Below are 24,357 nucleotides of genomic sequence, written 5' to 3'. Positions count from 1 at the left end.
CATGGAAAATTAATCACATTACTTCTTAGAGAACAATGGCAAAGTGGCATCCCCTCCTCCCCTGACTGTCATCATGTCAGCAACGTTGCAAAATCACGTGGTGACTTTATTTGACTTGATTCCTTTAAGGCGCCCTTCTCTGTTATAATAGCATGCTAGTTACTATCACCAGGCTACATTGTAATTATAATAATATTTTATGGCTGTATGGTGCTTTTCATAGCATAAAAATACTACTTTGAATTATATCTTGTTCAAAACCTTTTACAAATAAGAAATAATTAACCCTTTCTCAAGAACCCTGTGGGAAGTAAGTCGTAACAAATAATAAAGCCACCATTTCTATTTTATTAATTCCCTTCATCTACTAGTAACAAGGGAAATTTAACATCCCATATTAACCCCTAGACTCCAGCAATTTCTAGTGTGAAGAGACAGGCTACTACAGATGAGATGGGGAATCTTCCATTTTGATCTTATAATATTATAGTTGTTTTTTTTTATTAGTCAAAAGCATCACATACCTCAGGAAGAAAGCTTGATTTACAGCTTCCTGAAACAAATTGTTGCTTTAAACATCTGGTTTAATACCATTTACTGTAAAGATGCTTGTCAGACTTGAGCATGAACATTCCTTGGAGGGCACTTTAACAGATTGCTGGGCACCACCCCCAGAGCTTCAGAGTCAGGGCCTGAGATTTTTTTCTAAGGCAGCCCCAGGTGATGAGATGCTGCTTTTAGGAACCACACCTTGAGACCCACTTTGCAATCAAAACACAATTCTTGAACCATAGGAAGCAATTTTGATATCCTTCACAGGGCTTCTTATCCATTAACATTCACTTTTCATTATGGCAGAATTAATTTCAAAGGAGGAGAAGCATTTTCCCTTCCTTTGAAATATGGGAAAATCCTATGTGCATGTGTCCTCAGTCTGTCAAACTCGTCATGACCCCATGGACTGAAGCCCACCAGGCTCCTCGGTCCATGGGATTTTCATGGCGAGAACCGTGGAGGACGCTGCCATGACCTTCTCCAGGGGATCTTCTCAAGCCACGGATTAAACCCACAACATCTGCACTGACAGGTGGATTTGTTACCACTGACCCACCAGGGAAGCCCACAAATTACATATCTTTAAATTTCTATTATAGAATTAAAATGATGACCAATACGTTTTGCTGTTGTTTAGTCACTAAGTCATGTCTGACTCTTTTGCCACCGCATAGACTGTAGCCTGCCAGGATCCTTGGTCCATGGGATTTCTCAGGCAAGAATACTGGAGTGGGTTGCCATTTCCTTCTCCAGGGGATCCTGCTGACCCAGGGATCGAACTCATGTCTCCTGCATTGGCAGGTCGATTCTTTACCACTGAGCTACCTGGGAAGCCCCCGAAGCCCTACAGTTAAGCCCTACCTTCAATTTCTATGTAATTGTACCAAATTATTGTGTTTCATTTTTCCTAAATAAACCCTGACAGCTCCAGAAAGAAGCTATACTCACTAAGGTGAACGATAAGCTTTCTCTTCTTTCACTGGACCAGGTCTAGTGAAACATTTTAATATGCAATGCAGATGCATTTATCGTTGGTCCGGCCATCCCTTTGTCCTTAAAGACATGTTTGATGCCTCTTTCTAGAACCAGTCATGTTTAGAGTTACTGAAATTACCTTGGGTGCGCACAGGGTCTGACATAGCACTCGGGTCACTGAGACCTTGTGGGTTGATTGCTCTGACCATGAATAAATAGATTGTATTGGGCCGCAGTCCTCTCACTGTATAGAGGGTGGTCTTTACGTGATTTGCCACTGTCTGCCAGCTATTGCTCACCGATTGGCTGAAACGGGAACAGAAATTTCATTTAGAGAACCGTCACGGGGGTCTTGGAAATGGAGTTGGATATCAATGACAAAGGTTAATGGCTGAAAATTAAACACACACACACACAACGCTTGAAGTGTTCAGCCCAATAAATGAAACATTTGGATGGTTTCAGTCTATTCCACAACAAAGCCGAGCCCACCTAACGGAAGTGCCATGCACAACAAAATTAAACTCAGCCCAGGAGATGTGAGAGCCCTTTGCTAAAGCGCAGCAACCCACGAATGAATACCTGTAAAAGGAACAGGGGCCAAGATCACAACATCAAGTTTATACAATAAATACGGTCCTCGCAATGTTTATATATACCTTGAAAAGAATTAACCTGCAGAAAGAATACATGGGCTACAGAGTAAATTATGCCAATACATTTTCCTGTTACAAGTTGTGTTTTCTTTTGCATCAATTCCACATGCAATATTACAATAGAGCCTTCTAAAACTACATATCTGTAAAAGAAGAAAGGAAGCATGTAATGAATATTTTCCCTTGGTCACATTTTTAATAAAATTGTACATTACACAGAATGGTGATTTCACATCTCAGAATAGTGAAATATCTCTGACTGTGTGTGCGGACCCCTTAACAGATACGATGCCCTTTCACAGCCCTTGGTCTAAGGTCACATGACACTTTTGCTTAGGATGAGGAGAAAATGTGATTTTTCAGGGCTGTCTGATTTTCAGAAGTCCTTATACATCAAAGCATGAAAATTATAGAGAAACACTTGTGAAATTTGAAAACTAGGTACTGATCATTAACTTTAATAGATTAGGGAAATTTAAAATGAAAGTGATGATTTGTCCTTATGTTTAAAAAGGAGAGGCGCTATCACCATATTTATAACGGCAAATAGAAGCAGTTTGAAACTGAATATGAAGCTACATTTTCTCATTAGTATAACAATTTTTTCAAATTCTCATAAGACAGTTTTATACCAGTATTGACTAATTTATAGTCTATATGCCTAAGGTGAGGGCAATTATTCCTAATAACGATTGGACCTAACTTTTCCTTTCAGCCATCAGAAGTGCTTGTAATCAATCTCGTTCACTGTAGTTTTTAATTTTCTCTTGGGGATAGCCAATACATGTAGTGAAATCTATAGCATAAAACACTGGAATTATTTCAAATTCTTCTCTAATTATTAGGAAGTAAAGTTCCAAGTTTCCATGCCTCAACTTGTGTAAATTAAAAAGTGCTTGTGCCTAATTAAATTATGTCCTGCTTAGTTCTAAAGCCAAAATTCTCCTCTTAAATCCCTACAATGGTCAGGCTAAAGAAAAGAGCTAAGTGATGATGTCATAGCTAGATGCCTATATACATAGGCAAGGATGATGCATATTTAATGTTATAATCAAGGTATGAATGAAAAATAAACCCAAAATCTATTCTTGAATAAAGTAAAATACCAAAGATAAATTCTTAAAATGCCCTGATTAAACATGTCCTTAGAATAAAACAGCAGGATAGCTCACTTGAGATTTTAGGATATAGGAGCTAAAGCAAAAACTCAGTGGAGAAAAACGAAACTGTCTCATACCTGAAAGCCTCAATGATATATGCACTTGCTGGAAGGATTCCAGGGGTACCTGGTTGCCAGGACAAAGTGACACTGTTCTTAGTAACATCAGTGACCTGTGGTTTGGATGGTGGTCCAGGTAGGTCATTTAAATCATAATTTTTACTGATTGTTGCTCCAGATTCTATAGAGGACAAACAGAACAAAATTCATTTCTGATTGCATCAGTTGACAACAATGCTTAAAAGACAGAAAATAGCCTGTTAAAGAATTTGAATAGACGGCAATTTATCTTCATGAATCAAAAGTATATAAATGAATATTTGTTTTTTCCCTATAGATCAGAAAAGATTTACTTCCACACCTGATCACTCAAACTGCTTGTTCTTCAGTCAGAGAAAAGAGTAAGATTATCAAGGACAAATGTATCAAATTTCATATATGCAATGCTATGCGCCAAGCAGGGTAGAAATGAAAAAGTGGCATAAAGCTTAGTTTTTACAATCAATAAATTTAAAATCTTGCTTTCTCTTTAACTTGTTATCTGATAATGAGCTAGTCACTAAAACTGGCTCAAGATTTCTTCTGTTAAAATAATTCACAAAGAATTCACCTGTCACATCCAGCACAGCACTCCAGGAAGTCTCCCCACTTGAACTTGTAGCCACACAAGTGTAGGTGCCAGTATCAGAAATCTAGTGTCCACAGAAGGGAGGGAATAAAGCTGTTTTAATTGATTGGTAGGATGATTACTCAATCTCAACAAGGCAATATCTGACTTCTAAAATGTGCTATATCATTTGGCTGTTGGAATTATACACTAGAGTAAATCATACATCCACATGAAATATTAAAATAAGCTCATAACAGTGGTTCAAAGATTCTTATTATATTTCTACAACTAAATGTTCTTTGTCTATAAACTTTAGCAGTTTTCTATTTGCCTCCATGGAAATCCCCTTATCTGGTAACTCCACTTTATGTTGGGGCTTCACTGTATCAGAGTTAGATACGGATAACTCAGGAGAGAATTTTTCAGAATCCTATAAAATCCACACTTTCCTGGTAGCTCAGGCAGTAAAGAATCTGGCTTCAATGTCAGTAGTGTAAAGCTGTCCTCTTTGCCATCAATAAACTGTATTTCACAGGATAAAATATACCCGGGAGTAAATAAGCATTCAGATACCATGGAGGTGGGGGGCAACACTTCTTTTTTTTCTAAAGGTAAGGATAAAAGTGAAAAGGGAAAAAAAACTTTTTAAAATGGGAAACTGAATCTTTCCTTTTAAAGACTGCAGTACTCACATTAAAGTTGTAACAGTGTAACAGTGAATGAAATAAAGTTGCATCATTAAAAACAAATAAATTATACCTATGGAATCATTGCAATACAGAGCTAAAAGGGTCACAGAACTTAATTAATAACATAACACTTTTAAAAGTATATTTAAAACCATCATCGGGATTGGGAATACATGTAAATCCATGGCTGATTCATATCAATGTATGACAAAACCCACTGGAAAAAAAAATAATAATAATAAAAAAAAAACAAAAAAAAAAACCCATCATTCACTGATTACTTATGTTTAGTTCAGTTCAGTCACTCAGTTATGTCCCCCTCTTTGTGACCCTCATGGACCACAGCACGCCAGGCCTCCCTATCCATCACCAACTCCTGGAGTTTACTCAAACTTATCTCCATTGAGTCAGTGATGCCACCCAACCATCTCATCCCGTCATCCCCTTCTCCTCCTGTCTTCAATCTTTCCCAGCATCAGGGTTTTTTCAAATGAGTCAGCTCTTTGCATCAGGCGGCCAAAGTACTGAAGTTTCAGCTTCAGCATCAGTCCTTCCAATGAACACCCAGGACTGATCTCCTTTAGGATGGACTGGTTGGATATCCTTGCAGCCCAAGGGACTCTCAAGAGTCTTCTCCAACACCACAGTTCGAAAGCATCAATTCTTTGGTGCTTAGCTTTCTTTATAGCCCAGCTCTCACATCCATACATAACTACTGGAAAAACCATAGCCTTGACTAGAGGGATCTTTGTTGGCAAAGTAATGTCTCTGCTTTTTAATATGCTGTCTGGGTTGGTCATAACTTTCCTTCCAAGAACTAAACGTCTTTTAATTTCATGGCTGCAGTCACCATCTGCAGTGATTTTTGGAGCCCCCCAAAATAAAGTCAGTCACTGTTTCCTCATCTATTTGCTTATACGTTAAGTAGTTAGAATAGGAAACAGGAGTCCAGAATGGTGGTGGCTAAAAGACAGGGAAGGGAAAAGCCCACGAAAATAGAACAAAGGAAGGTTCGAGGACCGGAGTGAGGACCTCAGGTAGAACAAACAGCACTCCTGGAGAGCCCAATTTACATAAGGCAGGCCCAGAGGGAGGAGAAAAAACATATAAAAAGAGGAACCAAAGGACTGGGATGCTCTCGCTCTCTCCTCTCTGCATCTTTTGGGTCAGCATGCCCTCATGCCTCGAGGATGTATCTTCCTTTATTTTCTAAATAAAACTGAGCTCTAAAATGGAGCTGCAACACTGATCTGTCCGAGAGCTAGCTGAGGCACAGTCTGTCTGAGAGCTGTGACATGCCAAGGGCTTTAAAGTCCGTCACTTCAAAATTTGTTGTGACAAGACATAACTGAGTTAATCATACACTCCACTGACACTTAAAACATTTTTGTTATTCATTAACTAGTGGTAAAAGATTTGAGGAATAGTTAATAAAATAATCAAGAGTTCTCTTTTATAAATGTTAAAGGCTAAAGATTCTGTGATTATATCTTGACAAAAATTCCAACATCAGTAAGATGTAAATTAAAAGCCCTCCCTGTGGTGGAGCCCCATGCGCTGACATTACAAACAACATTCATTCACATTAGTTTAGGCATGAAGGCAAAGTGAGACTGGGAAGAGAAACGGATGATCAGAGTAAGGCAAAGCAGAAGATACAGAAGTAAACTTCCATGATGAACATGAGTCTACTTGTTGATAAAATATGAGTGCATGGAATATATAGTATCTGCTGGGTTCAAAATCTAAGTGTACTGATGACTCACCTTCCACAATTGATTCTTGGGTAAATCAGTAGTGCCTAGATGTTACTGTGGTTTCACCATTTTAATTGATTTTAAATGTCATTGTGGATTTTAACTTAAGTTTCAAATTGCTCTGGGATGTCATTCTTTGCTATATTATCTCTGTACAATTGTCTTCTATTATGCCAATGGATGATGGGGGACAGCCATTATAGAAAAAGCATTTTTTCAAATGTGGCTATGCACGCATTACAGTCATTAGAAATCTTTGCATTTAAGAAGTATCACTCACAAACTAAATATAATGAGTCGAGGTTGGATTTTAATGGGATGTTCATTTGAATATGGTCTGTGAAAGAGTAAAGAATTTGCATTTTATTATAGCAGTTGAACTAAAATGTAGCACTTGTTATTATGTGCAAATGCTAAAAGAAGAATAGGTAGGTAATGCTTCTTAACTGCATCTCCTTGTCATTATGTGGAGATACGAGTTTGACATTAGCTGTGGTAGGTAGGTTTTAATGAGTATTAGAATATTCTACTTCCCAAAAGAAACAGAGTCAGTTACCAATTAGCTGGACCATAAGAATATGGTGCTCAGCACACAATTTTCCCCCTTTGCATTAAATGCTAAAAAAGAAGGTGAGACACAAAGAAATATGACCTATGGAAACCCTCTTTTGACTGTATCAGTGAAGTACTGTAAAACATTGTATTTCCTGTTAAAGACAGTCATCTTACAGAAAAAATAACATTTTCATTATGGAGTTTTATCAGAAGTGATATGAGAAACCTAAATATCATTACTAAAGCTCAGTCTTGTTTCACAATCATCATTACCATATTCATTTTTATTCCTTGACTTTAAATAATATATTTTCTGGTCATGAGTGTTTTGTATCTTTCCTATCCTTCTGCTCTTATTTTTAACCACATGTTTTAAAAAGAGACAATGTGATGGCACACTCTCACCTACTTTTCTCCTTGTGTAGTTGGCTGAAGACAAGCCCCCATACGTAGGCATCTATGAAAGACTACTTAGAAGCCTGACAGAGCGCTCAAAATTTCTTTGACATCATCAAGCACTCACCTTTAATTATTAATTTTAAGCACTACTGGGGGGTCTTGACTGTTCAAATACACTCTTTAATATATCAGCACAGTGGGAATGTATTATCATCTGTGGCTCCAAAATTCTGCCTTTGACTCAAAGAAAGAGGCTAAATTGTTTACTCAAGGAGAGTTGGCATTAATTTTTAAATAACTCCCATTTTATTGAAAGAAGGTCTAGAATTAATTTATAATTAACAAAGGTGAAAAACCTGTATAATTTTTCTTCAAATAAAATTTGACAGCATTTTGTCTACTTAGAGCAATGCCTGTCTCAAAATTAAAATTAAAATTACACACATTCACTTTAATAACAAGTTAAAGATTTGTATTTGTGCATGTGCACACTACAAAAAAGTTATTCTTCCTTTTTGTTAGGCATCTGTATTTGCCACACCTGATAAACATGTGATTGCAAATACTTTTCTCCTTGTGAAAAAAAATGCCTGTGGTGATCATTTGAAAATACATGTAATAACTATTTTATCTTATTCCTCTGGCTTCTGAATGGGAAAATTCAACATCTTTTTGTTTGTTTCGTTTTTAATCACCTTGGTTCCCAATTTATACCTAGATACCAGATTCTACCAACTGTTTTTTCACTGAATCATTTTCAATCAATATTTCTTCATTTACTATCACATCAGTCACCCTAATTCAGGCCCTCATTCCCAGTCTTATGACTATTCTGACATAGTCTGGAGCTTTAGCATAGTACTTGCTATATGGAAGGGAGGCTTTCTATATTTGGTTGAATTAATTGAATATACTTGCATAGGGCAGGTGGTCCCCATGACAACATCCTTCCGGTACTGACACCTTGTGTAACCACTCACCTCAAATGTGTGAGGGACCTATTGACTTACTCCTGGCCAACAGAATATAGCATGGGTGACAAGATGTCACATTTGTAATTGTTATATAGGGTAGTAATCATGTCTTGCTAAAAGACAGGATTTTGATTTTGAGGAAGCAAGTATTGTTGATTTTGAGGAAGCAAGTATTGGGAATATCGACATGGTAAGAACCACAAGCAACCTTCAGTCAACAAGAAGCAAGAAGCTGAGGTCACCAGTTGGAAAGCCATTAGGAACTGAATGCTAACAACCATTTTGTTTGAAAGCAAACTGATATGCAGTCAATTTTCAGATGAGACTATAACCCTGACTAAAGCTTTCCCAGACCCTAGGGCAGAAGGCCTTGCTAAATCATGCCTAGCTTCCTAACTAACAGAAGCTATGAGATCATAAATATGTGTTGCTTCAAGCCTCTAGGTATTTGCTAATACTGTTACACACAGTAGATAGCTAATACAATATTCAGAAATAAACATTATTTTGAGTTGCTCCCAAAACAAGTCTAATTTGGTAAGTTGGCAGGAATGATCATTTTCGATCATATCATTTTCCACTAAAAGATCAGCAATGGCTTGCTGTTATCCACAGACTTAAATCTAAACTGCACAGCAATTTTGCCTAAATTGTAAGATTTTTTATGAACTAGCCAAACCTGCTTCCTGTGTCCTCACCAGTCTCATCTCTTTCTTATTTTTCCACATCAAGTGTTTGACTGAACTGCTTTATCCTCATTTCCTTAGAAACTCCCTTGTTCATGACAGTAGCACAGATACATTTGTCACTTTCAAATTATTTTATTTTTTTCAAACTATTTCAAATATACCATTACTATCATTAACTTTATGTGTTTAACCTTTTTAGTTTCATTGATCACATACATATGGGGTTGAATGAAGAATAGAAAGTTTCTAGGTCTGTTAGGAACTTATGATTAATATAAGGACAATGCACTTTCTTCTAATTTCAATTAGAACTTCCCTCTAATTTGTTTGTCATTTGTAAAATAAGAAATAACATGGTTTATAATCAAATGTACAGTGATCAGACAGGCATGTAAGATTTAACTTCCCAACGGAGTGATTCCCTAGGGATATACCTATTATGTTGAGAGGAAGATCCAAATATAAACTCAACATTACTTACCCTTAAGTTCTTAATCTGCAAGGTTCCTTGTTCTTGTATAGTTGCTCTCGGATCTCTGCCCAGGAAAGTAAATCCCTCCTTTAACCAGCTAATTATAGGAAGAGGGTCACCAGTAGCTTTACATTTCAGTAATGCAGTGCCATCAACTGCTAATGTTTGGTTGGCTGGGCCTTGTAGAATTATAGGTGGGGGTCTATCTGTCAAAACTAAAACACAAAGACATTTTCAGGATATTTTAACTTCTATGAAATTTAGAAAACTTTATATCATCCGTAGTCATAGCAAAAGTAAGATTAAAGCCCCAAGGTTAAACATATTACTTATACTTATTTCTGTATATTCTATACCCACTATAAATTTATCATCTACACATACTACACATATATCTGTTCCTATTTTACTGAAGCCATGTTATTATTTACTATTTACTCTGACTTACATGTAACTCAAATGATGATAAGATGAGCTCTGACATCTTAGAAATGTTTAGTATTATTGGAAGACTTAATCATATTAAAATTAAAATGAAAATGTGGAGAGTGTATGATAATCATTCATAAAATGGTCAATTTACCTTCATAGTACCAGTTATGTTTTGTTTATATAGATATAGTATTTTTCATGATAATACAGTAGACTATAAATACTTTATTTCCAAAACTGCTTCATTGCTTTAAATTATGGTTAATAAAATTTGGGTGATATAATATAATTAGTCTACACAATTCAGCTAAAAAAAACCTAGTTAAGAATATATATAGACAAGACAAAAATAGGACTTTCATGAAATATTCGCATGTACATATATATCAACTCCTGTATTCAAGTACCTTTTCCATAATTTCATGAACTTGGGTCACTGTGCTTTTTAAATCAAATGTTGATTTGTAGCAGTATCATCAGGACCTTTAGAAGTATTATATAATGCTTTAGGAAGCATATTAAAATATACAGTAATATTTAAATGTGTGATGAAAATATGGAATCAATTAGAGGCAAGTTTTCATCTACAACTCATTAGAAGACCATGTCATATTGAAATTTATATCCAGGTCCAAGGAAAGATTTCTGAAGAGAAAGTTTTATAAACTTCACATAGGTTTTGCTTAATTATGTATATTTACTCTTTATTATATTTTTACTATATGTATATATTTAAATACATATATAACTTCCACAGAAAGAAAAAATAGTGAATTTGAATTACTGTTAAGCAACTGAAGAGTGTCTTTTTTCAAGAAAGTCATCTTGTATTATAATGTACATAATCAAAAAAAGTAATTTTGCTTATTAATGCTCTAATTTCCTTTGTCTACCAGCTTCTACAAATACTAGTTTATATGTTTGTTTATTTTTCAGCCTAGATGCATTTTTATCGCTAGACTTTACAGTTTTAGGGAAAAATATTAAAACAGCCCTTTCAGAGCCTACCATGAGAAAGCCAACCAATTTTGATTTAAAACAGAGGTTATGATATATGTGTCCTGGCATGTCAAAATAGAGTGGACTTAAAGTCAACCTACACCTACTACATCAAAATATGTATTAAAATGTGTGTATATGTAGAAAATCTTGCAAAAACCAAAGGAAAACAGTATTCTCTGTGTAGTCTTCACAAATAAAAATTAGAACCATTTAGTTCACTGATTTTCTTGATCAAATTTTTCATTTCAGAAGTCAATTAAATGAGAGCGAACATGAAAGTGCAATATTATACCAATTCTGACATATCTGGCAATAATTGTGCAAATACTTATTCAAGTTGAAAGCTTCATGGAATTTATTTTATTTCTAAGTCAAAAATGGAAGGCTCATTCTCCAAACATTATGATTTTAAAATTCAGTGAGAAAAATGGGTCAGTATTAACAGAAAATAAGCTATTTATTATATTTTATATAATGTTACTTCTTTGCATCAAATGAAATATCTATATAGAATTCAGGCAACTTCTTGTAACTTGCTTTTACTATCATATCCGTGAAATCATTAGATATAGGCAAAGGACATCTGATTAGTTTCTTTTTCTCTTTTTTTACTGCCCAAATGAGTAGCTCATTGTCTTGTAAATGGATTTGATCAATAAAGTAATTGAAAATCTCCTGGCCAGAAAGAACTTTCAGTTTCAAGGATGTTATGGGTGAAAGACGACCACAAGTTTCCATGATACTAAGGTCGGAGGTTAAATGAACATTTAGGGCTTCCAGTGATCTGTGAACAGTTGCATGGTTTTTTTCTAACTATGCATTATAAATCCTCAGTAAACTATTCATACAAGATCATTGCGACATCTGTTGTCAATATTATATATAAATACATTTCTTCTCTCTAGTCCTTATAGATTCTATTGGCTCTACTCCAAATTTTCACTTCAATTTTCTACTTTTCTGAGAGAAAAAAGGGGAGAAGAAAAGAAATGAAGAATAGAGTTAACAAATTAATGAGAAGGTATTTTAAAGGGATATTTTGAAATTCAAGTGTATTAAAACATCTTAGCTCTATCTATAAACAGTAAAATTATCACTCAACAGTACCTTTCATCACCATTAATAATCGCCTCTCATGTGAACACTTGAGTTAAAAATATTTCCAAGAAAGCAAGTACAAAAATGTAGTAACAGAAAACATTGTTATAGATGTTTTGCTTGTTTTTCTGAACATGACATATGTTTTCATTCTACTTTGGAACTTCATTTGGCTCTAAATCACCCTAGATCATACCAAACAACATGTTCAAAATGAAGATGATGGCTTACATATTATTAGACTGTTAACTAACCTGAAAAATTCAAAACTATGAATAAAAGCAGAAGTTGTCAGCTAATGTGTCATCAGCAAGTTAATATTTAGAGACAGAGTTATATAAAATAAGGGGTGTGTGTGTGTGTGTGTGTGTGTGTGTTTAGATATCAAAGTTATATTTCTTTACTGTCAAAATCAATAACCGTATAACCTACATACAACGTTCTTGCAAAATGATCTTGACTTTGTGATTACTTATTCAAGTAAAAATCAATGCAGAAATTAAAATTCAAACAAGTTGTAATAAAATGATGTTCAGAGCCATTTCAATTCAGGGTGGGATGGGATGAATTGGATATATTCACTACTGATCCTGTGTATAAAATTGAAATCTAATGAGAACCGACTGGAGAGCACAGAGAACTCCACTCCGTGCTCTGTGGTGACCTCAATGGGAAGGAAATCCAAAAAAGAGGGGACGTATGCATACACATTGCTGATGCTGCTCTATAGCAGAAAGTGGCACAACCGTGTAAAGCAACTATGCTCCAAAACAAAAAAAAGTCATCAAATTTCCTTATCACTCATTTTAAGTCTGACCACAGAGACAAAGCTATAATTACTACTGATTTGAAAGACTGTGTCACCAACAAACATAATTTCTCAAAACGAACTTTCCGTTTCATTGTTCTTTCGTCGCTAAGTCATGTCTGACTCTGTGACTCCATGGACTGCAGCCTGCCAGGCTCCTTTGTCCATTGGATTTCCCAGGCAAGGATACTGGAGTGGGTTGTCATTTTCTCCTCCAGGGGAGCTTCCCAACCCAGGGATTGAACCCATATCTGCTGCATTGACAGGCAGATCCTTTATCACCAAGTCACCTGGGAAGTCCTTCCTTTTCACTATATCAGGCATAACTTTGAATATCTACTTGTCTCATGATCCACAGCAGTCACATCAACTGGCTCTTCTATATCATCAATTTTGTTTTCTACAAATATGGTTTGCCTTCTGCATAACAACTTCTTCACTTAAAAACATTTAAAGCCTGCCTCTTTTAAAATACCATGAGCAGCTAGATTACAGTAGAGCTCTTAAGCATTATATTTGAAGTGTTTCATAGTAGTATAGAATAAAAGTCTTTTACTAGACTATCGTATTTTCCAAGTATATGTTTCTGGACGTTTTTTCTAGTAGAAGAAAAAGAAATAAAATATTAATTATATATTTATATATAATTTATATTTATAACTATTAATTATATATTAAAATATATATTTTATTAATATAATCATTAATATATTTGTTCTAGTAGGAAACATAGGAACTTAAAAAGATTAAAATATATATTTTTATTTCTTAAAGAAATATGGATATTTGAAGGGTCAAAGGACTTGCCCATCTAAAGCAAGAATTTCTTGGCACTGTTACCTGTGAACCTGACATCTTCAGTTCCATAACAGTAAATCTCTGCCATATCAGCAGTGTGACTCTTAATAACTCAATATCCCTGCAGCTAATGTTTATCTGTTCTATTTATTCCCATTCCTGACATGGTGCTGAATCAGGCGATAGCATGGTCAGACATTAAAAAATATTGCCTTTCTATTAATTTTAAATGACCTTTTAATCTACATGTAAATTTGAATTGTATGAAAACTCAGCACAGAAAGAAGAGAATCAGAGAGGTCACAGCCCAAGCTCTTGGATCTTAGATGCCAGCATCCAGGGTGGGGAAAGAGGGAAGGGGGAATTATATACCTCACAAATATAAGACAGCAAGAGAGAATTGTTAATCTAAAATATAAAAGAATATGGATTAAATTCATGCTCAGAGGTTCAGAGAATATCTAAAACTCCCTACAAGTCAACTGTCACAAAAAAGACCTTGCAAAAAAAAAAATCAGATCATGAAGATATATTTTTCAACTTTCACTATGAATCAGGTGCTTCAGTTAAGATTTGTAATACATACATGCAAATGAAAAATAATTTTAGCACCCACTCATAGCTTAAAGTTAGCCATATAGTCATGTCCGACTCTGTGATCCCATGAACTGTAGCCCGCCAGGCTCCTCTGTTCTTGGAATTCTCCAGGCAAGAGTACTAGAGTGGGTTGCCATCTCCTTCTCCAATTCATAGCTTGCAAGGTATTTAATTAATTTAACTTAGTGAAAGTATAATTTAAAAAATCATAGGATTGTTGTTGCCATTTAGCTGCTACATTGGATCCAACTCTTCATGACCTCATGGACTGCAGCACGCCAGGCTTCACTGTCCTTCACTATCTCCCAGAGTTTGCTCAAATTCTTGTCCATTAAGTTGGTGATGCTACTCAACCTTCTTATCCTCTGCTGCCCTCTTCTCTTTTCTCCTTCAATCTTTCCTAGAATCAGCATCTTTTCCAATGAGTCAGTTCTTTGCATCAGGTGGCCAAAGTATTGGAGTTTCAGTTTCAGCATCAGTCCTTCCAATGAATATTCAGGGTTGTGAAGTCATCAGCCAATATATCATCAGCAAGTTAATATTTAGAGTCAGAGTTATTTATAATAAGTTACGCGTGTGTGTGTGTGTGTGTGTGTGTGTATGTTTAGGTCTTGAAGTTAGATTTTTTTACTGTTAAAATCAATAACTCTATAACCTCCACACAACCTTCTTGCAAAACAATCTTGACTTTGTGATTGCTTACTTAAGTAAAAATCAATGCAGAAATTAAAATTCAAACAAGTTGTAAAAAAAATGTTCAGAGCCATCACAATTTGGGGTGGGGTAGGATGATGTGATTAGCTAACTTAAAAAGTCATCTCTGTTTCCTGATATTAAAGATGGTATCTTTTCTTCTCTAGTAAAAGAAAATTATCACTATTCTTTAGAAGTAATCATGTCAGCATAAGATTAGGTATACAGATGGCATGCCTATTTCTATTTCACTAAAATAATGCATCGCTATATTTTTTAGAATAAAATAGATTGTTTTGGGTGTTCTTCCTGGGGAAAATAAATAGTGTAAATAGATCAGGGAAAATTAGAAACCATTAAAAATGTTATTTTACCTAGATTCAAACTTACAAGATAAGCATTAATTTCAATGATTTAATTAACAAATCAGAAAATTTCATCCTTTGAAATAAAGATAATTATTTTCAGAAAACAAATCTAATAATAGCGCACCATCAGTAACTTCCAGTTGAGCTTTTGCTAAAATACTTCCTGCCACGGTGAGGGCCTGACAGATGTAGTAACCCGCGTCCGAACGCTGAATGTTCGTAATTGTAAGGTCCCCAGTTGGTGACACAGAACACCTACTGTTGGGCTGTTGGGGTTGGTTGGGGAAGAGCAGGTTCTGTGGAAACAAACACAATTTTATCAATATTCTCTTCTCACTCATTAGCAAAGTTATATAAACAGCTATTGCAATTAGAGAAATGTGGCTGAAAAAAAGAAAATACATAGATTTAAAAATATGGTGCTGAAATGTTTAGATGTCACAGAGTGAGTTTCATTGGGAAATGTCATACCCTCACTGAAGGAACAATCATCTAAAAAATCAAGGTCTTTATTCGGACATTTTATTTCCTCCCTGACTTTCTGTGAGTTACTGAATATTTCTGAAACATGGTTTCCCCATCTGTAAAATGGGCATAATAACACGTATCTGATGCAACACATAAGACACTGTGAGAATCTGGAATGTAACATTGACTATGTATGTGATTTATAAACTGCATATTCTGTTGATCTTTTTAACTATTTGATGTAATTAACTGAATTTCTTCTAAAGGCGTTCAAAATGTGACTAAGACTGACAGAGAGACAGCTGAATCTACTTCTGCTGTAAGAATTCTGCAGGTTGTAACAGCTTTGAAAGGAGCTAGGTATAAATGCTAATAAATGCTACCATCTAAGCAAGATTAACCAAACCACTGAAAATGTGAAGAAGATGTGGGATGTTTCTGAAGCATGCATATGATGCTAAAGAATTTTTTCACATTACTCTTCTTAAAAATAAAAAGTTCTCTAATTTACTATATATCTTGTATTATTACAAACAGCTAAATCACAAATTTGTAAAAGTTCTTATAAGAAAGCAGTAATGTTAACTTGGATGACCTATGATCCTTTATTGTTGTTCAATTAAGAAAAACATTTGGGTGTAATAAATCATATGGAGATATGCTTCCAAGTTGGATTATAAATAAGGATATATCAATTTTTATGTTGTATTTACTTACCAAAAAAAGAACATTATAACCCTCTGGGATCTGTTTCTCCATATAGTAATTAATTTTCCAGGTTTGTAATTAAACAGTTCCAATACGTTACAATCAGGAGGTAATAACATTCAATTAAAGGCATAAGACACATTTTCACCTTAAAATGTTTTTACCCTTGAAGGAATACCAATGGAAGAGGATAAAATAGGGTATTAACACTTTTCAATTACGCTAAATGACTTTAATCCTGCGAATGATGTCCTACTTTAATTAGAAGCTCTTCTCTTTATTGCCACATGATGGATGTCCACTTTATTAGATTCGAGTGTGACACTATAAGCCCACTTTACATAAACATTACCGTGTTATTAAACCCTTTCAAAAAGAAGTGGTATTTGCTAGCATGTCAGAAATATAATTTCAAAAGGCTATTGCCCTCCCATAAAATTTGTATTATTTACTATTAATACAGAAGACTAGACTTTTTCATACATATAAAGCATAATTTGAGAAGCAGCTAATTCTCCTGTGGAGTCCAAATATATTACTGAAATAAACCATCTGAAGGAAAAGGGTCTAAATTTTAAAGCCACTTGAAAATGATAGAATAACTCAAAGTGTGCACTTTCCTACAATTAGCCATTAGAATACTAATTTACATAGCACTAATACATCAGATGGGCTTAATTCTCTCCGGGATCTCTTCCTCTACAATGTATTATCAGTCCACCTTCTAAATGATTCGTTGACATGGAAAATGGCATATGATTGAGGTTAACCCATCATCTTTATTCCCTGCTTGTAAGACATAGGCAAAAGGAAATGGATTACAAGCGAAAACCAGGAATTCTACAGAGCTCCTCTTGCTTGAAGTGCCTGGGTATCCTATTAGTGCTAATTGGCATTATCAGCGCATATTGAGGAATATGGACCATTAAGTCCAGGCTCTTAACTCTCTCTCTACTGATGGATAGTCATAGATCACTGTAAAAATTGGATACTGCGGACAGTAAGACCAATTTATTTTTCCTAATGTACTAATTCATGATTTGAAAATTTACAATTTGCTCAAGCATTTCTCTTTTGTTCTCACTCACAATCTCCTTTCTCTCCCCCTTTCTATCCCCCTTCCTCCCTCCGCAAACCCTCTCTCTGATATGAGGGAGATAGGTGAAGAAAACCAGATCTAAGATTATAATCAAATCAAATCAAATCACCTAACTGGAAATTTTTTTCCCAGAGATTAATTCTCTGGAATTAAAACATGCCACTTTGTCAAATAATAGCAAAAGAAATATTTTAATACTATTTGATCATTACTTGTATAAAAATATTAAAACACAGTGTAGCATATTTAAATATCATGTTTATTGGGCCACAAGACCAATACACACTTAATGCAATAGCATGTATAAAACTGGAGCATCTGAGGGCATGTAATGTACACACGAGAAAGCTGAATCTACATGATAATAGATACAATGAGATTTGACTGACTACATGATTTAAAGTGTGAATGTGCAACAATCAGATGGCTTTAGATCATTATATTTGTATCATTTATAAATAATATGCTCACGTATATATATTCACTATCAGTGGCTTGAGGGAGTAACTTCTGTGGACCCCACAGCCCCCAGAGTGGATGGGGGGAAGAGGATACAGGCATGAAGTAGAAACTCAGGTGTCTCCAGGTTCAAGGCTCCCAGCCTTCTCAGGCATGGGGTGGGTCTGGGGACAGTGGCGGCCAGAGTGTTACCGAGCCTCTGTGCCTGGGCAGAGGGAGCCCAAGCAGCCCGGCCTGAGCAGGACATAAACTCACCACTTCAGCCAGGAAGAAGGCAAGGCAGGTGCATTCTGCATTTTCCCAATTTCTAACCTTCAAAATGTGTAGAGCACTTTTACATATAAACAATCACATAATCTTCATAAATTATGTGAATTAAAATACTTTATCTTCATATTTTGGATTAAAAACTAAGCTTCAGTAAAGTTAAACTGTACCACAATGATTATAAAATCATAAGGAGGGAAAATGGCTTTAGAATTCTTTCCTTTTCTCAGGGTGTGTGTGTGTGTGTGTGTGTGTGTGTGTACATGTTCAAGTGTGTTATAACTGTATCATGTTGCTCTACATTCACTTTAGAGTTTGGGATGTTTTCATCCGAAAGTCACTTTTAAGAATCGAGGAACTCTAAGAGTAGAAATTTATTGTATAGTTGTTTGGGTGTGTTAGTCGCTTGGTCATGTCCAAGTCTTTGTGACCCCATGGACTGTAGCCTGCCAGGCTCCTCAGTTCATGGAATTCTCCAGGCAAGAATACTGGTGGAGTGGGTAGCCATTCCCTTCTCCATGGGACCTTCCCGACCCAGGAATTGAACCCAGGTCTCTCGCATTGCAGATAAGATTCTTTACCATCTGAGCCACCAGGGAAGCCCAGTTGTATCATTGAAAGTGAAAGCTGAAAGTCACTCAGGAGTGTCTGACTCTTTGCAACCCCATGGACTGTATAGTCCATGGAATTCTCCAGGCCAGAATACTGGAGTGGGTAGCCTTTCCCTTCTCCAGGGGATGTTCCCCACCCAGGGATCAAACCCAGGTTTCCCTCATTGCAGGTGGATTCTTTACCAGCTGAGCCACAAGGGAAGTCCAAGAATACCGGAATGGGTAGCCTATCCCTTCTCCAGCGGATCTTCCCAACCAGGAATTGAACCAGGGTCTCCTGCATTGCAGGCAGCTTCTTTAGGGACTGAGCTGTCAGGGGAGCCCAACTGTATCATTATTAACTGATAAAATATGATGGCAATTAAGTCCTGGAACCATCCTGATGTGGGATGAGGCAGTGGCCAGAACTTTACCTATCCTTCCCACCACTGTCTTTACATCCCACAAATTATGGGGGAAGTGAGTCCAACACAGAGCACTGCAGAAAAGGAGAAAGATAAGTTGCCCATCCATACTGACATGCTAAAACTGCTGGCGTGGGGTGGAAGAGAGCTGTATGGGAATCTGGAAGAACGAAAAATGACAACGGCTGAGAGGAACTTCCTGAGAGGAACCTCCTCCGAGATGGTCTTACATGAGTTTTGATCAATAGGTTCTTTCAATTTCTTCTAAAGTGTTTTCTATCTCTGGCAAAATTTTTAGACTGCTTGAGTCTTTTAGTCATCATTTCCTATTTGTCCAGGAAATTCATCTAAAACTTGGACTAACAACAGAGGGTGTTAGGAGCAACACCAGGGGGTCCCTTCCTAAGACCTACATGGCTCCTTGGGAATGCCTCTGGAGAGTCTAGAAGGAAAATATCTCTAGGGAGTTCCCTAGAATTCCTTTGGGAATGCACAGATTAAATTCTTAGACAAAGAACTCAATTTCTATTTGTTTAAGGGGAAGTTCCACTCATTGTTTCAGAACCTAGAGGCGTGAGCTTGCCCAAGCTTGGACCAAGTTCTAAATGAGAAAAGTGTTGCATTCAATTCAATTTGCTTTTAGCAGAGTCTAAGAGATCATGCTGCCCAGAGAGGGTCCTAGAGGACAAATCAGGACACAGCAAAGATCAGACAGGTATTGCTTTTTTGTGCTATTTAATGTATTATTTCCTGTCTAATTGCACTATGAGGGAATCCAGAGGGATGATGGAAGAAAATATTTCTACTTCTCTTAAATGGAAGCATGTTTAAATTAATGATAAAGAAAAGGTATTTATACTATCTATTTATGAAAGGGGGTTGAAACTGGTTTCTAGACTAATTAATGACAGAAATATTTTTGACTATTTACATGTACCCAGGATGTTCTAAGTGCTTTATACATATACCAACTCAATTATCTCAATGTAGCTCAATGCAAGAAAGCATACTTCTGTTAAGACATTTTAAACAGCTGCAGGTTAGACTTTTTCAGGTAATTTAGTTACGCTGTATTCTATCTCCTCTATGTAAGATAAAATTTTTAAAAAATTAACACTCAAAACAGAATGTTCTATTAAAACATCTGAATCTCTCTTATTTTTAGAATCAACTGGTCTCTTTTTTAGAAATAAAATGCATTCAACATTGATAACAAGAAAGGCAAGACAGACTTTGAGGACCACCAGAGATGGGGAGCAGAGATTTCAGAAAAGCAGTCAAAGCTTGCACTCACCTGGCTGCCTTCTTTTTGCCAAAAAACTGCTGGCTGTGGGTTTCCTTTAGTTTCACAGGGAAATGTCACTGTCCGACCTTGAGCAACAATCTGATCTCTTGGCCTAACCACAAACTGTGGAGGAGCTATAATTTAAAAGGAAAGAAAGTGTGTAAATATAAACTGTTGACAAAGAAAAATACATCAAAGGGAAAATCTGATAGGAGGGGGACTGCTCAGTGCCAGACAGAGGCTACAGATGTTGATTTATTTTTAAGTATTTCTCAAAACACAATGGGAAAAAAAGCACTCTATCAAATGTGAGGAAAGAAGTAAATGTATTAGTAGATGCACTTTATTTTACTTATTTTTTTTTAGACACACTTTAAATGTACGTTGCAAATCTTGCAGCCCATATACTTGTTAAAAAAAAAGTAGATTTTTAATGATATCTAAAGTTTTTAATAAATAAACATGGTTTCCCCATATGGTTTTGTATTTTGAATGAAGACAGAAAAAAGACACTGCATTATTCAAGTATCTACTTTCTGTGGCATCAATCTATTGACAAACATGAATTGCGCTTACAGTATTTGCAAGATATTGTACTAGGCACAGTACAATGCCTTCTGGGATACCAGAAGGCATAGAATATAATCTCTATTCTCAAAGTGCTTAGAGTGCTTATATTCTAGATTTGAGGAGTTGAAGTGTTGAAAACATCAAATAGAAGGTATGGGAATTACATAGAGAGATAACTAACACTATACAAAAACACATGAAAGTGGTTGACTAATTCATTTCACTTAGATTAATACATATCTGGCAATTATTATGTTCCCCTACTGGGCACTAGAAACTGAAAATTATTCAAAATATTGAAATATCAATAATCTCAGATATGCAGATGACACCACCCTCATGGCAGAAAGCAAAGAGAAACTAGAGAGCCTTTAAATGAAGGTGAAAGAGGAGAGAGAAAAAACTGGCTTAAAACTCAACATTCAAAAAACTTAAGATCATGGCATTTGGTCTCATCACTTCACGGCAAATAGATGGGGAAACAATGGAAAAAGGGACAGACTTTATTTTCTTGGGCTCCAAAATCAGTGCATATAGTGACTGCAGCCATGAAATTAAAAGACAGTTGCTTTTTGGATGAAAAGCTATGACCAACCTAGACAGCATATTAAAAAGCAAAGACATTACTTTGCCTACAAAGTTATGTCTAGTCAAAGCTATGGTTTTTCCAGTCGTCATGTATGGATGTGAGAGTTGGAACATAAAGAAGGCTGAGCGTTGAAGAATTGATGCTTTTGAACTGTGGTGTTGGAGAAGACTCTTGAGTGTCCCTTGGACTGCAAGGGGATCCAACCAGTCCATCCTAAAGGAGATCAGTCCTGAATATTAATTGGAAGGACTGATGTTGAAACTGAAGCTCCAATACTTTGGCCACCTGATGTAAAGATATGACTCATTGGAAAAGACCCTGATGCTGGGAAAGACTGAAGGCAGGAGGAGAGGGGGATGACAGAGCACGAGATGGTTGGATGGCATCACCGACTCAATGGACGTGAGTATGAGCAAGCTCCAAGAGATAGTGAAGGACAGGGAAGCCTGGCATGCTGCCGTCCATGGGGTCACAGAGCTGGACACGACTGAGTGACTGAATAACAGCAACTCGGCACTGAAGATACTCAGATAAAAGCAACTGCATTGCAGCCATGAAGGTGCTTACACTCTAATAGAAAAGACGAAACATGATCGCGATGAAAACAATAACGAAATGAAAACAACAGTTCTGTAAGACTGTGGTAAGATTAACGACAGAGGTACTCTCAGAGCACAGAGAAGCCCTTAAATTTTAGCATACATCATAAGTGTCCTAGGACTTCGGGAAGAAGGGATCCCTTTGTGTTATGGTAGCTGTGAAAGGCTTTATGCAGGGCGTGGATACTATGGAAATTTGGAGGAAAGAGTGGCACTTAGAGAAGTGGAGAGATGAACACATTCTAAAGAAAGCAGCTAACTGAGCGAAGCATAAGAAGCAAAAACACATCTAGTATACATTGAGTAATGCAGGAAGAATGGAAAGTCCCACTGCATAAACATCACTGGCTACAAAAAATGGATGTGTATCAGGCCCTTCTTCTCAGTCTAAGAAAGGCCTGAAAAACCAAACTGAGGATTTTATTCTGGTTGCTTTTAAGCTAAGGAGTGATAAATGCAAAGCAAAAAGTTTGGAATTTTTACCCCTATAATGAATGTAGTCTATAGTTTGTGAGGGAGACAGATTAGTCAATAAAGTAGATTGTTTAACTGAAAGACCAGTAAAATGGTGCAGGCAAAACCAGTGATACCACGGTATCAGTAACTCCATTAGAAAATATAGGGATGGGGTAAAAATGCTAAGAAAGTTCAGGTTTAAATTTGGGGCTAATTGTAAAGAGAAAGAAGAAAGTGAAAAAGAGGACAGTATGTAACAGGAAGTTTTCACAAGGACATCATCTTCATAGCAAAACCCACTCCTGATGAAGAGAAAACAGCAGCTTTATTCCATGACTTTTCTAATCATTTGTTTCCAGTGTAACTCCTTGCTTAATACTAGAAACTTCAGACCAAGAAAAAATCTACAATGAACTCTAATTTTTAGAACCCGGAGTACATGGCTACAATCCTAATATTTGAACTCTGAAGAATTTTAACAATAGCACCATTCATTAAAGTCCTTCACCCAGAATTCTTCCAGTTGTTTAAGATTACATAACTGGAGGTCCAAGAGTAGAGTCAGTGTAGGGTAGCCTCAAACATCCACCCAATTACTCATCCTTACAAGAAGACGAGCATAGAAACAGCAGCGGCAATTTTTTTTCCCCAAAAACTTTACTGAAACTTGTAGTGGCTTATTTTTCGGTGTTCTATTATACTGCTTCCTAATTCAACACACTCAACACATACATTATGGGCTGAAGGAATAAATCTACTAAGTGAAATTTTCTTCTACAAATATAAATAACAGAAGATTCAGTTTAACAGGATGGAGAACCCAGATTTATAGATCTATTTGAACAGAATGTGGTTTATGTTGCCCTATATTTTCAGGAGATTTACTTGCTTCTTACAATCTTGTTATTTATACACAATTCCACTGAATCAGTAGTATCATTGATTTTTGTTCTATGTTTTCTAACAAGAGTGATAGTTTAAATCAATGTTACAAAATTACTTTAGGAATGACTCTTAAAACACTGCAGTGTCCATTTCTCAATAAAGATGTGAAACCACCAGATACTTACACAAAAAATATTAAGATTGGTCTCTATAATCTGTAATATCTAAAGAAAAATTATATATATTAAGAAAATTTTAAAGATAAATGTGTATTTCTTTACTTCTTTTAGTAATTCTATGAAAAAAGTTTACTTCCAAAATGGACATTAAGTTAGTAAGAAGTACTGAGTAACTTAGCTTGTATCTCATCATAAAAATAAAAGTCAGTAAAGTAAAAATTAGTCTTTGATAAAAATCACATATACAGCTTATTAATTCATTTGCATTGCTTTGGACAAGAAATAACCTAAATTGACTCTCATAAGTAGCTAGTAAAATAACAGTAAGAATTTAGAACTTCCAGATGTTCAAGCTGGATTTAGCAAGGCAGAGGAACCAGAGATCAAATTGCCAGCATCTGTTGGATCATCGAAAACGCAAGAGAGTTCCAG

At 35.9% G+C, this 24,357-nt stretch overlaps 1 protein-coding gene across 6 annotated transcripts in view; it reads right to left on the bottom strand.

Moving 5' to 3' along the window:
• The window catches only part of ROBO2 (roundabout guidance receptor 2), a 645,961-nt gene that overhangs the window by 99,220 nt on the left and 522,384 nt on the right, over window positions 1-24,357 (bottom strand). For all 6 annotated transcript variants that reach the window (XM_043448631.1, XM_043448630.1, XM_043448632.1 and 3 more), the window contains exons 8-13: window positions 20,657-20,781; window positions 15,471-15,642; window positions 9,560-9,765; window positions 4,016-4,097; window positions 3,424-3,586; window positions 1,670-1,836 (exon numbers count right to left, since the gene is read on the bottom strand). In XM_043448631.1, coding sequence (XP_043304566.1) covers window positions 1,670-1,836; window positions 3,424-3,586; window positions 4,016-4,097; window positions 9,560-9,765; window positions 15,471-15,642; window positions 20,657-20,781 — 915 coding nt within the window. The remainder of the gene's footprint in view (window positions 1-1,669; window positions 1,837-3,423; window positions 3,587-4,015; window positions 4,098-9,559; window positions 9,766-15,470; window positions 15,643-20,656; window positions 20,782-24,357) is intronic.

The sequence above is a fragment of the Cervus canadensis genome, chromosome 27 (assembly GCF_019320065.1).
Source record: "Cervus canadensis isolate Bull #8, Minnesota chromosome 27, ASM1932006v1, whole genome shotgun sequence".
NCBI lineage: Eukaryota > Metazoa > Chordata > Mammalia > Artiodactyla > Cervidae > Cervus > Cervus canadensis.
The sequence above is the reverse complement of the archived record's forward strand: the minus strand, read 5'-3'. Positions and strand labels throughout refer to the sequence as shown.